The following is a 12,380-nucleotide window of genomic DNA, read 5'->3' as shown; positions in this document are numbered from 1 at the left end:
CAGGTGCTGGTGGGCAGGGAAAGCATTGAATATGAGGGATAATGAGCGGCCCCGGAAGAAGCATTACAGCCGCAGGGAGACTAAGTATGTCCTACTTTATTCCTTCCTTATTTTTTTTCTTTTGCAACCTCCTCAACACAAAAGCTTTGCCTCCTATTGAATCTAATGGGTTCGGCTTAGGCCTCAAAAGAAGTCGAGTGGATTGACTACTTGTGTACCCTCCTAAATTCCATTGCCAAAAGGTTTTTGGGTCGCCCGCCATCCCACTGTGTACACAATGCGGTGACATGCCTTCGGTAGCGATGTCACTCATGTAGAAGGGGGAAGGTAACTGGCTGATGATGTCATCATTGATGACATCACAGAGCTCCACCATACACAGAGGACTGGCGGGAGACCTTCACAACTGGAAGAGGCCAAAATTATACTAGTGGACTTGTCCAGAATTTTTTTTTTTTATATATATTTTTTTTAAATCTGATGTTAAAAAAATAAATCATATAGACCTGTCTAGAATTGTTCTTATTTTTTAATTTTTTATATTTTTTGGGTTGTTTTTGTTTTTTTGTTTTTTTTTTTTTAAATCCAATGTTAAAAAATAAAATATTAACTCAGGCAGAATATTTAAGGCAAAAGGCTTGAGTCAGCATGTAAAGAAACCAAATCAGGAAATATTTTGCTGTTGTCGTATTCATTTCTTTTTTTTTTTCTGCACGGAGCGGGTGGGGACGAGTGATAAAACTGCAGGAGGGGCACACAGCCGAAATGTCACATGCCCCCCAAATCTGCTGTATGGTAAAGATATGGCTCTTTTCACAAGTTCTGGCCTCCCGTCTGACGGACACGGCAAGTATCCCATTAAACACCTAAAAAAATCCCTTCCGAGGTATTATATTTGGGGTAATGAAGCATTTTCACAGCAGCCGATATGACAAATAGTAAACCCTATCCAACTACGTGCCGAATGGCAATCGTACGTTAGTGGGTATGTGCCAAAAGGGGTGTTTAAGGGGGATCTAAAAGCTAGTAAAGCACACGAGTGCCCATGCTGGCTTCTACCTGTCCCCATATTATGCTCTTTTAGTCACGATAGTTGTCAGCCAAGCCATCATTTATTTCAGCCTCTTAGCTGACTATGATGCAGGAGCAGGTCGCTGCCGTACTTCTCCAGTTCTATTGTGACCTCTGTAGTCACTCGCTAAGTTATTACAGACCGGGACTGTGTGAAGCCAGAAGCTGCGGACATTATTAATAGTATTTTCCTACCTAGGGGAATCAGTGCAGACTCAGCTTTAATCTCCCAGCCTCCCACTTACAGAATGGATATTGATTACTCGTCACTTCACGATAAGAAGAGGACGAAATGATCAAATAGGTGTTGGAACCCATGAAGGGGGTGCACTAGGATTAACTATTGGACTGCAAAGGCCCCTATACTGGGATCTCTTGTGTCTGTGTTCATTTGCATTGGCATTTTTTGACACCTCAGCGTGACCAGTAAGGCCAGTGATTGATTGGCTGTAGCGCTCCAAAAAGCAAACAAATGGACACTTTTAAAAGGGGTTTCTTTCCTCTATTTTTCAACTAAATTCATTCATTGATCACCCATCCACAGAACAGGGGATTAAAGGGTTATTCCCATCTCCGAGATCCTATCCCAATATGTAGTAAGTATAGTAGGATTAGCAAATCCCTCCAATTAGAAATGTAGTATAACTCTCCTGATTAGCTATGTCTCTTACCTCATGTGCAGGGCATTGCAGGACCTTAGTAGTGGTCATAACCATGGATACCTAAGTAACTGACTGACTATATGTGTGGCTGTAATCATGGATACCCAAGATCCTGCAATGCCCTGCACATGAGGTAAGCAACATGACTAATCAGGAGAACTATACTACATTTCTAATTGGAGGTATTTGCTAATATGTGTAGGTGTAATAACACCTACTACATATGGGGGTAGTAAATTGGAGTTGGGTATACACCTTTAATGCGTGATGACCGGGGTTCTGGACAATGGGACCCAAACTGAATCTGAGGGAAGATATGGGCCAAAGTCCTGTGTGAAAAAGGGACAGTAGTGATCCATTCACTGTCTATATAAAAGGTGGTCACTCCATTCATACAGGAGACTTTGCCCCCTAGTCCCCCATTCACAGACTGTCATGGTCCTAGCAGTCAAACGCTAAGAAATTGTCACGGGTGTGTCAAGCATGACAGACCGCCCTGTGGTGTCCGGCTGTAGAAGATCGAAGCATTTGGCTACACAAGCTACTTTGACTTTCCCCTTTTCTCCCTGCTTGGGGTTTATCCCTTTAGGACCCTGCAGATTTCCTCATTTTCAGCTGTTAATCTTCAGCACTTCCCTTTGCATCTTTATATACCCTCATTCCCCCTTGCTCTGTGCTGGTGATAGGTCTAATACCCTTAAGTCTTCAGTGCAAGAAGTCGGCTTGTATTCATCTGGAGAAACGTTGTTGCTGTACCTCTCCCTGAGTCATCCTGGAGATAAGTTGTTCTTATACTCCCCCCCCCCCCCCCCTATTTATTATCCCTGTGTCTTCTTTAGAGCTTAGTGAGGTTGACTAAGCGCTCACCCCATCCACTCCCTAGCTAGGGCATATTTTAGGGTCAGCTAAGGTCAGGTATCCTGCTTGGCGCATAGGTATAGAACCTATCTAGGGTGGTGGGGGAAGCCAGTGGTATATTTGGTTAGGGGTCACCATCTCTCCCTTCTCTAGACACAGGGTTTCCCTTCCCTTTAGCTTAGTGGCATTGACTAGAAGCGCTGATCCTATCTGTTCCCTACCTAGAGCTTATTTTAGTGTCAGCCAGGGTCCAGGTATCCTGCTCGGTGCATAGGTGCGAAACCTATTTAGGGAAGGAAGCCAGAGGCCAGGAGTAAGTTTGGTCAGTGGTCTCCATCTCCTCCTTCCCTACACCCAGGGTTTCTCTTTGCTATGGACTTCACCATACCTAGAGTGACAGATTGTACAGTTATCCTATATACTTAATGGGGCAATCAGGGTCAGGTATCCTGCTCGGCGCATAAGTGCGGAACCTATCTAGGGTAGTGAGGGCAGCCATGGGCCATCGGTATGTTTCGTTAGGGGTCACGATACCCACCTTCCCTAGACACAGGGTTTCTCTTCTCTTTTGCCTGGTACTTCCCTGTACCTAGCGTGACAGGCATTGTACAAACAGTATATCCTCTATCCTTAATGGGCCATTCAGGGTCAGGTATCCGGCTCAGTGCATAGGTGCAGAACCTATCTAGGGTGGTGAGGGCAGCCAGGGGTCAGCAGTATGTTTGGTCAGGAGTCACCATCTCCCCCTTATGTAGACACAGGGTTTCCTTTCCCTTTCGCATAACACTTCCCCATACCTAGCACGACAGGGATTGTAGATTTATTCTATATCCTTAATGGGCCAGTCAGGGTTAGGTACCCTGCTTGGTGCATAGGTGTGGAACCTATCTAGGGTGGTGGGGAAAGCTAGGGGCCAGCGATATGTTTGGTCAGGGGTCACAATCTCCTCCTTCCCTAGACAGGGTTTCCCTTCCATTTCGCTTAGTGGGGTTGACTAAGCACTCATCCCATCCGTTCCCTACCTAGGGCCTATTTTAGGGTCAGCCAGGGTCAGGTATCCTACTTGACGCATAGGTAAGGAACCCATCTAGGGAAGGAAGCCAGAGGCCAGTGGAAGGTTTGGTTGTGGTGGGGGAGAGGGCGGGGGGGTTTGGGTCACCATCTCCTCCTTCCCTAGACACAGGGTTTTCCTTTCGCTTAGTACTTCCCTGTACCTAGCGTGACAGAGCTTGTACAATTATCCTATATACTTAATGGGCCATTCAGGGTCAGGTATCCTGTTCGTCGCATAGGTACGGAACATATCTAGGGTGGTGAGGGCAGCTAGGGGGTCAGTGGTAGGTTTCATTATGGGTCACCATCTCCCCCTTCTCTAGACACAGGGTTTCCCTTCCCTTTCGCTTATTGGGGTTGACTAAGCACTCATCCCATCTGTTCCCTACCTAGGGCCTATTTTAGGGTCAGGTATCCTGCTTGGTGCATAGGTGAGGAATCCATCTAGGGAAGGAAGCCAGAGGCCAGTGGTAGGTTTGGTTAGGGGGCACCAGCCCCCCTTCCCTAGACGCAAGGTTTCCCTTTCCTTTCGCTTAGTACTTCCCTTTACCTAGCGTGACAGAGCTTGTACATTTATCCTCTATACTTAATGGGCCACTCAGGGTCAGGTATCCTGCTTGGTGCATAGGTGCGGAACTTATCTAGAGTGGTGAGGAACCCCAGGGACCAGCACTAGGGATACCTAGGGTCAGGTATCCTGCTTAGCGCATAGGTGCGGAACCAATCTAGGGTGGTGAGGAACCCCAGGAACCAGTGGTATGTTTCATTAGGGGTCACCATCTCCTCCTTCCCTAGACACAGGGATTCCCTTCCCTTTGTCCTTTCCCCATACCCAGCGTGACAATCAGTCAAATTATTCCCACGCACCTTAACTATAGGAACGAGACCACCCTCCCCTCACCTCGCTTTATGCCTTTAAGTAATCCCACAATCCCATGCACCTCGGCACTCACCTATCCAGAAGGGACATAGAGAACTGTTCATCCGGGGCCTCCTGGTACACGGACATAACACCACAACTAAAACAAAAGACAGAAATACGGTGACACAGCAGTAGGGGGAGGCGGGCATGCATCAAAGCAAATATACATGACATCTGGGGGTCCGGGACAACCGCTAGAGCCAACATCATGCCCGTTGTCACCCAGTTTTGCCCCAAATATAACAACTCGGGGATAATTTCAACATATTTGAGCGTCTGGTCATGAAACCAAACAAACGTACATAAGCAAACGGGAAAAAAAAAGTAGCAAATAACACCATGCACGCTTGCAAAGTCCGGACCTGCAGAGATCCTGTCGAGTGGGCGACATACCCTCTAACGCTCGGATCCTAGCCCATATACGCCAATTAGGCACCGCGGCGGAGCGCCGATTCCAGCAGATTCTGCTATGCCAATACAGACCCATCACATCTAAAAAAAAATCATCTTTCTCTCAATATTTTAACCTCTTGCAGGCGGGAGGTTTTGGCTTCTTGTATTTTACCATTTCTCAGTATCTAACCGGTTGCTAATTACATCCCCGCAGCGCTAGTTGCCATGACAGTCAAATGCGGCACCTGGATAGCTTTTCCGCGGCTGCCGCTGTCAGCTCCGATTGTGAATGTCTCACTGGCAAAGTGCTTCTTTCGGAGCGAAGGAGAAAGTCTGCGTGGGATGGCGAGTGAATTTAGTGATAGGTTACGGCTGACGGGACATCAAGTGAGAGAGGAAGCGTGTGGGGGCGCGGAGGGACAGACCCAGGGGGGTCCGAGGGCACAATGGCTGGGGAGGGGCGCAGCGTTTGATTCACGCACAGATGGGTCATTCTTCTGACTGTACGAAAAAAAGCAAAAAAAAAAAAAATTATTCACACGCATAAGTTGCTAATTACTGAAGCCGAAAAAGGCATCTTATCTGTTGGCTCAATTATCACTCTCCCTCCGGCCCCAATCACACTGTCTCTCAGTAATATAGGCTGGATGTGAGGTCTGTGTGTCTCTCCCAGTAATATAGACTGGATGTGAGCTCTGTGTGTCTCTCCCAGTAATATAGGCTGGATGTGAGATCTGTGTATCTCTCCCAGTAATATAGGCTGGATGTGAGGTCTGTGTGTCTCCCAGTAATATAGGCTGGATGTGAGCTCTGTGTGTCTCTCCCAGTAATATAGGCTGGATGTGAGCTCTGTGTGTCTCTCCCAGTAATATAGGCTGGATGTGAGATCTGTGTATCTCTCCCAGTAATATAGGCTGGATGTGAGGTCTGTGTGTCTCCCAGTAATATAGGCTGGATGTGAGCTCTGTGTGTCTCTCCCAGTAATATAGGCTGGATGTGAGGTCTGTGTCTCTCTCCCAGTAATATAGGCTAGATGTGAGGTCTGTGTCTCTCTCCCAGTAATATAGGCTAGATGTGAGGTCTGTGTCTCTCCCAGTAATATAGGCTAGATGTGAGCTCTGTGTCTCTCCCAGTAATATAGGCTAGATGTGAGGTCTGTGTCTCTCCCAGTAATATAGGCTAGATGTGAGGTCTGTGTGTCTCTCCCAATAATATAGGCTAGATGTGAGCTCTGTGTCTCTCTCCCAGTAATATAGGCTAGATGTGAGATCTGTGTATCTCTCCCAGTAATATAGGCTGGATGTGAGGTCTGTGTGTCTCCCAGTAATATAGGCTAGATGTGAGCTCTGTGTCTCTCTCCCAGTAATATAGGCTGGATGTGAGCTCTGTGTGTCTCTCCCAGTAATATAGGCTGGATCTGAGGTCTGTGTATCTCTCCCAGTAATATAGGCTGGATGTGAGGTCTGTGTATCTCTCCCAGTAATATAGGCTGGATGTGAGGTCTGTGTGTCTCTCCCAGTAATATAGGCTGGATGTGAGGTCTGTGTGTCTCTCCCAGTAATATAGGCTGGATGTGAAGTCTGTGTGTCTCTCCCAGTAATATAGGCTGGATGTGAGCTCTGTGTGTCTCTCCCAGTAATATAGGCTGGATGTGAGCTCTGTGTGTCTCTCCCAGTAATATAGGCTGGATGTGAGGTCTGTGTGTCTCTCCCAGTAATATAGACTGGATGTGAGCTCTGTGTGTCTCTCCCAGTAATATAGGCTGGATGTGAGCTCTGTGTGTCTCTCCCAGTAATATAGGCTGGATGTGAGCGGTGTGTATCCGGGAAGCTGCTGTCTTCACTGCTCATATCAGCACAGCTTCTATCCTGCACTTTTTCACATACTTTTTATAACCTGTTTTCTCTGCCCTCTCATAGACTGTTAGTTTTTTTTTTCCCTGTACACCTAGTGAAGTTCTGTATATACTGCTAATACCTGTAACACTAAGAGAAGGGGACAGAAGAGACCCAAAAGGAACCAGGAGTTTTGATAGATTTGTAACACTTTCGCATAAATAAAATATAACATATAATATATATAAAAAATAAATATATATTATATATATTATATATATTATATATATATATATATATATATATATATATATTCTGGACCGTGAAGAAGGCAGATTTTACCGCTGAAACGCGTAGTCCTATCTGCGCTATTTTCCTGCGATAATGCTGTTCTGAATTGCTTGGACCATTATATTTTAATGAATTTATGAATAAAAAGAAAGAAAAATTTTTTAACAGCATCCTGGATTGCTCACGTTATTGCTGGATTTTGCCTTGTTGTTGTTAATGTGTGTGTATGTATATATATATATATATATATATATATATATATATATATATATATATATATATATGCTCCTGTTATCTTGAGCAGAACCGCTGAGCTCGGTGATTGTCTGCAGTGCTGTTTATGGAACGTCAGTGCTGCAGGCAATAAGACACTGGGACTCAGTGCTGGACCTGGGGAGGTGAGTAAACTCCAGTGTTAGTTTTTTTTTTTTTTTTTAAACTGCAGCCCGAGTGAGACCATTGATGATGTGGAATCTCAGTGCTGCGCCCCCCCAATATTAGACTTAAGGGGGACGTAATTTTTCGCAGCAATTGCTGAAGTCGATGGCCGTCTATGTTACCTGCACTCCTCTTCTCACCCCCTTTAGGATTAATTTATGAAAAAGCTTCCGGCACATTCACGCTGGTTCTTCGCAGCGCTATGGGGGCAGCTGTAATCCAAGACTGTGCTGATGCCTGTATCTAGACGTGAATGCAGTGGGCGGGCACAGCTGGTGACGTCATTCGCCAGTGTCTGCACGCCCACTCCATTTTGAAGCGGCGGCGGTGGGGCCAATAAAATAAAAAATTGCTGCACGTTTCCATTTACAGGTTTTCCGATCCATCAAATGTCAGATCCCCCGAGGGCTAAAGCATCAACTGAAAGTGTCGGATTGAAGATACAGAAAAACAGAAGTTCGGATAAACTCCCGACGCCCAACGGCGCGCCGCCGGGTGGCAGCGATTTTGGCTCGCCGCGTTGTAAAGTGGTAATCGGATCCTTGTACGAGACGAAGTAAACAGTCAAGGGCACCCTGTAATAAGCCCGCACTTCACGTGGCAGCAGACTTCAGGAAAAACAGCTCTAAAAGCCAATTAAAGCCGCACAATATAATTTCATGGCACTTGAGCGTGATTGTAGTCTTAACTCTTTGCGGAGTCTATTCCAGAGTGTTATAGCTGCGTCACAAGAAACTATCATTTTAGTCTAAACCTAAGCCAGCCTTAGAGAAGGGAAGACTCAAGTCCAACTCTACTCTTGTGCTATGTGTCTTAGTTACATCACCAGCAAAGCCCCATAAGATTCGTTGGGTCTCCATCATGGTGGTAATATCCATAACGAAGACTAAACCCCATAGGATCCATTGGACCTCCATCATGGCGGTCTTATCCACGACATAGACCAAGCCCCATAGGATCCGTTGGATCTCCATCATAACAGTCTTGTCTATGACACAGACTAAGTCTCATAGGATCTGTTGGGTCTTCATCATGGCAGTCTTATCCATGACACACACTAAGCCCCATAGGATCTGTTGGGTCTCCATCATGGCAGTCTTATCCATGACACACACTAAGCCCCATAGGATCTGTTGGGTCTCCATCAGGGCGGTCTTGTCTATGACAGACTAATCCTCATAGGATCTGTTGGGTCTCAATCATGGTGGTCTTATCCATGACACAGGCTAAGCCCTATAGGATTTGTTGGGTATCCATCATGGCGGTCTTCTCCATCACGCACACTAAGCCCCATAGGATCTGCTGAGTCTCCATCATGGCGGTTTTATCCACGATCTAGACTAAGCTCCATAGGATTTGTTGGGTCTCCATTACGGCGGTCTTATCCATGACACACACTAAGCCCCATAGGATCTGTTGGGTCTCCATCATGGCGGTCTTGTCCACAACACAGACTCTAAACTGGCACAAAAGTAGCCTAAAAAAGGAAAAGCTGAGGAAGTCTAGCCTAAAAAAAACGGAAACCTGATGAGCAAACGAGAGGATCACATGAGATCTCAAAAAATGGATCCTGTGAAAGCTGCAATGTGAACAGAACCTTATTGTGACCATCAATAGCTGTCAGACTTACTCTGTATCCTGCTGTATTCTTAAAACACAAATGACCCAATATTTGGCCTGAACTTCTAGTGTGCTTCTCATCACTTGCCAAAAATACGTACATTTTCTTTACCTGGTGTAAAAGCCGCTGTTCTCCCGAATCCGGCAATGTTTTTCTTGTCTTCCTGCGCCTCTCCGTTCCTGAGATATGGCTCCTTCTTCCCTGTATATAAATCTACACTTTGTTACAAGTGGGTGTGGTCATCAACTTCTCAGTGGGTGTCGTCTTGAGGACCACGCCTCGTTGGCTAAAATGGTTATATAGGGAAAAGAAGGTCATATCTCAGGAACGGAGAGGCGCAGGAACAAAAGAATAACATCGCCGGATTCAGGAAAATGGTGGCGTTTACACCAAGTACAAAAATAAATTTTGGGCACAAGTCTTTTTTTAAAGGACTAAGACTAAGCCCCATAAGATCCATTGGGTCTCCATCATGGCAGTCTTATCCACAATATAGACCAAGCCCCATAGGATCCGTTGGATCTCCATCATGGCAGTCTTGTCTATGACAGACTAATCCTCATAGGATCTGCTGGGTCTCCATCATGGTGGTCTTATCCATGACGCAGGCTAAGCCCTATACGATCTGTTGGGTCTCCATCATGGCGGTCTTCTCCATGACGCACAATAAGCCCCATAGGATCTGTTGAGTCTCCATCAAGGCGGTTTTATCCACGATATAGACTAAGCCCCATAGGATTTGTTTGGTCTCCATCACAGCGGTCTTATCCATGACACACACTAAGCCCCATAGGATCTGTTGGGTCTCCATCATGGCGGTCTTGTCTATGACAGACTAATCCTCATATCATCTGTTGGGTCTCCATCATAGCAGTCTTATCCGTGACGTAGACTAAGCCCTATAGGTTCTGTTGGGTCTCCATCATGGCGGTAGTCAACATCCACCAGCAACGATTATCACCTACAAACAATACGAACAATGGGCATCTGACCCCTCCACATACAAATCCACAGCTCTTCAACAGGTTGGATATGAACGGTGCTTTGGATCAAGAAAAGGGCCCTAGGAGACCTTTGTGCTGCCACAGTCCAGGACAAGGAAGTGTTTTCTTTAAGGGGGGTGCTGATTCTTTGGTCACGGAGAGATTAGCAGTCACCAATGGAGTGGTCAGAGAGCGCTCCGGTCTACAGAAGAGGATGCTTTGAGCGTGCATCCATGGTACCGAAGACTAGTAAAGCCTGCATCTTCTGTATTCACAGGCTGCGGGGACACAGCAAGTATCGATGTACACCGGAGTCTGGAGCGGATACATCACATAAGATTAGCCACGTCTGAGCCACTAGGAGGCAGGATCCGAGGGGGGTGGGGGAATGATGATAAAACTGAGTGACAGGCAGCTGTCAAGCGCGGCTGTGAAGAGATGCGGCACACGCGTTATGTAACAACCTGTGAAAACGAAATTCTGGGAAAAGACACATTGCACATTTGTCTGAAGCCTGGCACATCGGGTACAGTCACATGCTCAGGGGGCGGCGCGCAGAGAGCTCGGCTGTGATCAGCGGAGTCAGGTTATAGGAAATAAACCCTATGGAACATATCACCCAGAATACATATTGTTATACGGGTTCACAGACCGAAAAAAAAGGAGGTATGGATGGCCTAAAATGAGAAACAAAAGGCATACTCTCCTATAAGCAACCCCATAGGCCACAACAAGAGATCTACACCAGCTCTGGAATCAAATCCGGAACTGCTAAAGCCTGTGACTGTCTGCAGCGGTCAGGTGACTAGAAGGGCGCAACATCATGTGCTTCTCTGATGATGCGCTTTTCTAGTCACCTGACCGCTGCAGGAAGTCACAGGCTTAAATCAGTGCAGTGACACCGAAATGGGGCCCCGCAGCCCCAACCGCCCCAAACGGGGGGCCCCGCAGCCCCAACCGCCCCAAACGGGGAGCCCCGCAGCCCCAACCACCCCAAACGGGGGGCCCCACAGCCCCAACCGCCCCAAACGGGGGGCCCCACAGCCCCAACCGCCCCAAACGGGGGGCCCCACAGCCCCAACCGCCCCAAACGGGGGGCCCCACAGCCCCAACCGCCCAAGTGGGGCCCCGCAGCCCCAACCGCCCAAGTGGGGCCCCGCAGCCCCAACCGCCCAAGTGGGGCCCCGCAGCCCAACCGCCCAAGTGGGGCCCCGCAGCCCCAACCGCCCCAAACGGGGGGGCCCCGCAGCCCCAACCGCCCCAAACGGGGGGCCCCGCAGCCCCAACCGCCCCAAACGGGGGGCCCCGCAGCCCCAACCGCCCCAAACGGGGGGCCCCCGCAGCCCCAACCGCCCCAAACGGGGGGCCCCGCAGCCCCAACCGCCCCAAACGGGGGGGCCCCGCAGCCCCAACCGCCCAAGTGGGGGGCCCCGCAGCCCAACCGCCCAAGTGGGGCCCCGCAGCCCAACCGCCCAAGTGGGGCCCCGCAGCCCAACCGCCCAAGTGGGGCCCCGCAGCCCAACCGCCCAAGTGGGGCCCCGCAGCCCAACCGCACAAGTGGGGCCCTGCAGCCCAACCGCACAAGTGGGGCCCCGCAGCCCAACCGCCCAAGTGGGGCCCCGCAGCCCAACCGCACAAGTGGGGCCCTGCAGCTCAACCGCACAAATGGCACATGTGCCAACCGGATAGGATTAACTGGACTACTAAAGAGTAGGTCTTTGGGAGGGTTAGGGTTTCTTTTCAGAGCTTCCATGCCTTTAAAAGAAAAAAATAAATAAATATATATGTATGTCTAACCATCCCTTTAAGCAACTTTCTAAATAATCTTCATTGAAAAATGTTATTTTACTGCTGCGGCGTCTATAAGCTCTTTAAGAAGGCGAGTGCGCCGCAAAAATATTCCAAATCTGTCCGAAAAAAAAAAATCTGAAACATGGCACAGGCTGCAAATTCCACATCGGAGGGCTGGTATAAAAAAAAAAAAAATAATAATTAATGAAGATAGACATAAAGGGGTTAAATATTCTATGTAATAGGTGTGAATAAAGGGTTGGTCTACCATAACAAATTTCTAGTTACCTACAGCTGATTGTTGGGGATTTGACTAATGTAATCTAGGACCCAGGAGGTTTTTGTTTTATTGGAACAGGGTTAGATATATGCACAGCTGCTCCATTCATTCTCTAAAGGACCAACGGAGGTAGCAGTGCACGGCGATCATCGGTACCATAGACAATGAGCGATGGCACGTCT

The 12,380-nt window shown here is 47.8% G+C and overlaps 1 protein-coding gene across 4 annotated transcripts in view; it reads right to left on the bottom strand.

Annotated features, from left to right (window-relative positions):
* Window positions 1–12,380, bottom strand: part of IQSEC2 (IQ motif and Sec7 domain ArfGEF 2) — a 210,267-nt gene that overhangs the window by 183,830 nt on the left and 14,057 nt on the right. For all 4 annotated transcript variants that reach the window (XM_075324275.1, XM_075324270.1, XM_075324274.1 and 1 more), the window contains exon 2: window positions 4,598–4,663. In XM_075324275.1, coding sequence (XP_075180390.1) covers window positions 4,598–4,663 — 66 coding nt within the window. The remainder of the gene's footprint in view (window positions 1–4,597; window positions 4,664–12,380) is intronic.

This window comes from Anomaloglossus baeobatrachus, chromosome 9 (assembly GCF_048569485.1).
Source record: "Anomaloglossus baeobatrachus isolate aAnoBae1 chromosome 9, aAnoBae1.hap1, whole genome shotgun sequence".
NCBI classification, from domain to species: domain Eukaryota; kingdom Metazoa; phylum Chordata; class Amphibia; order Anura; family Aromobatidae; genus Anomaloglossus; species Anomaloglossus baeobatrachus.
This window is presented reverse-complemented; position numbering and strand designations above follow the sequence as displayed.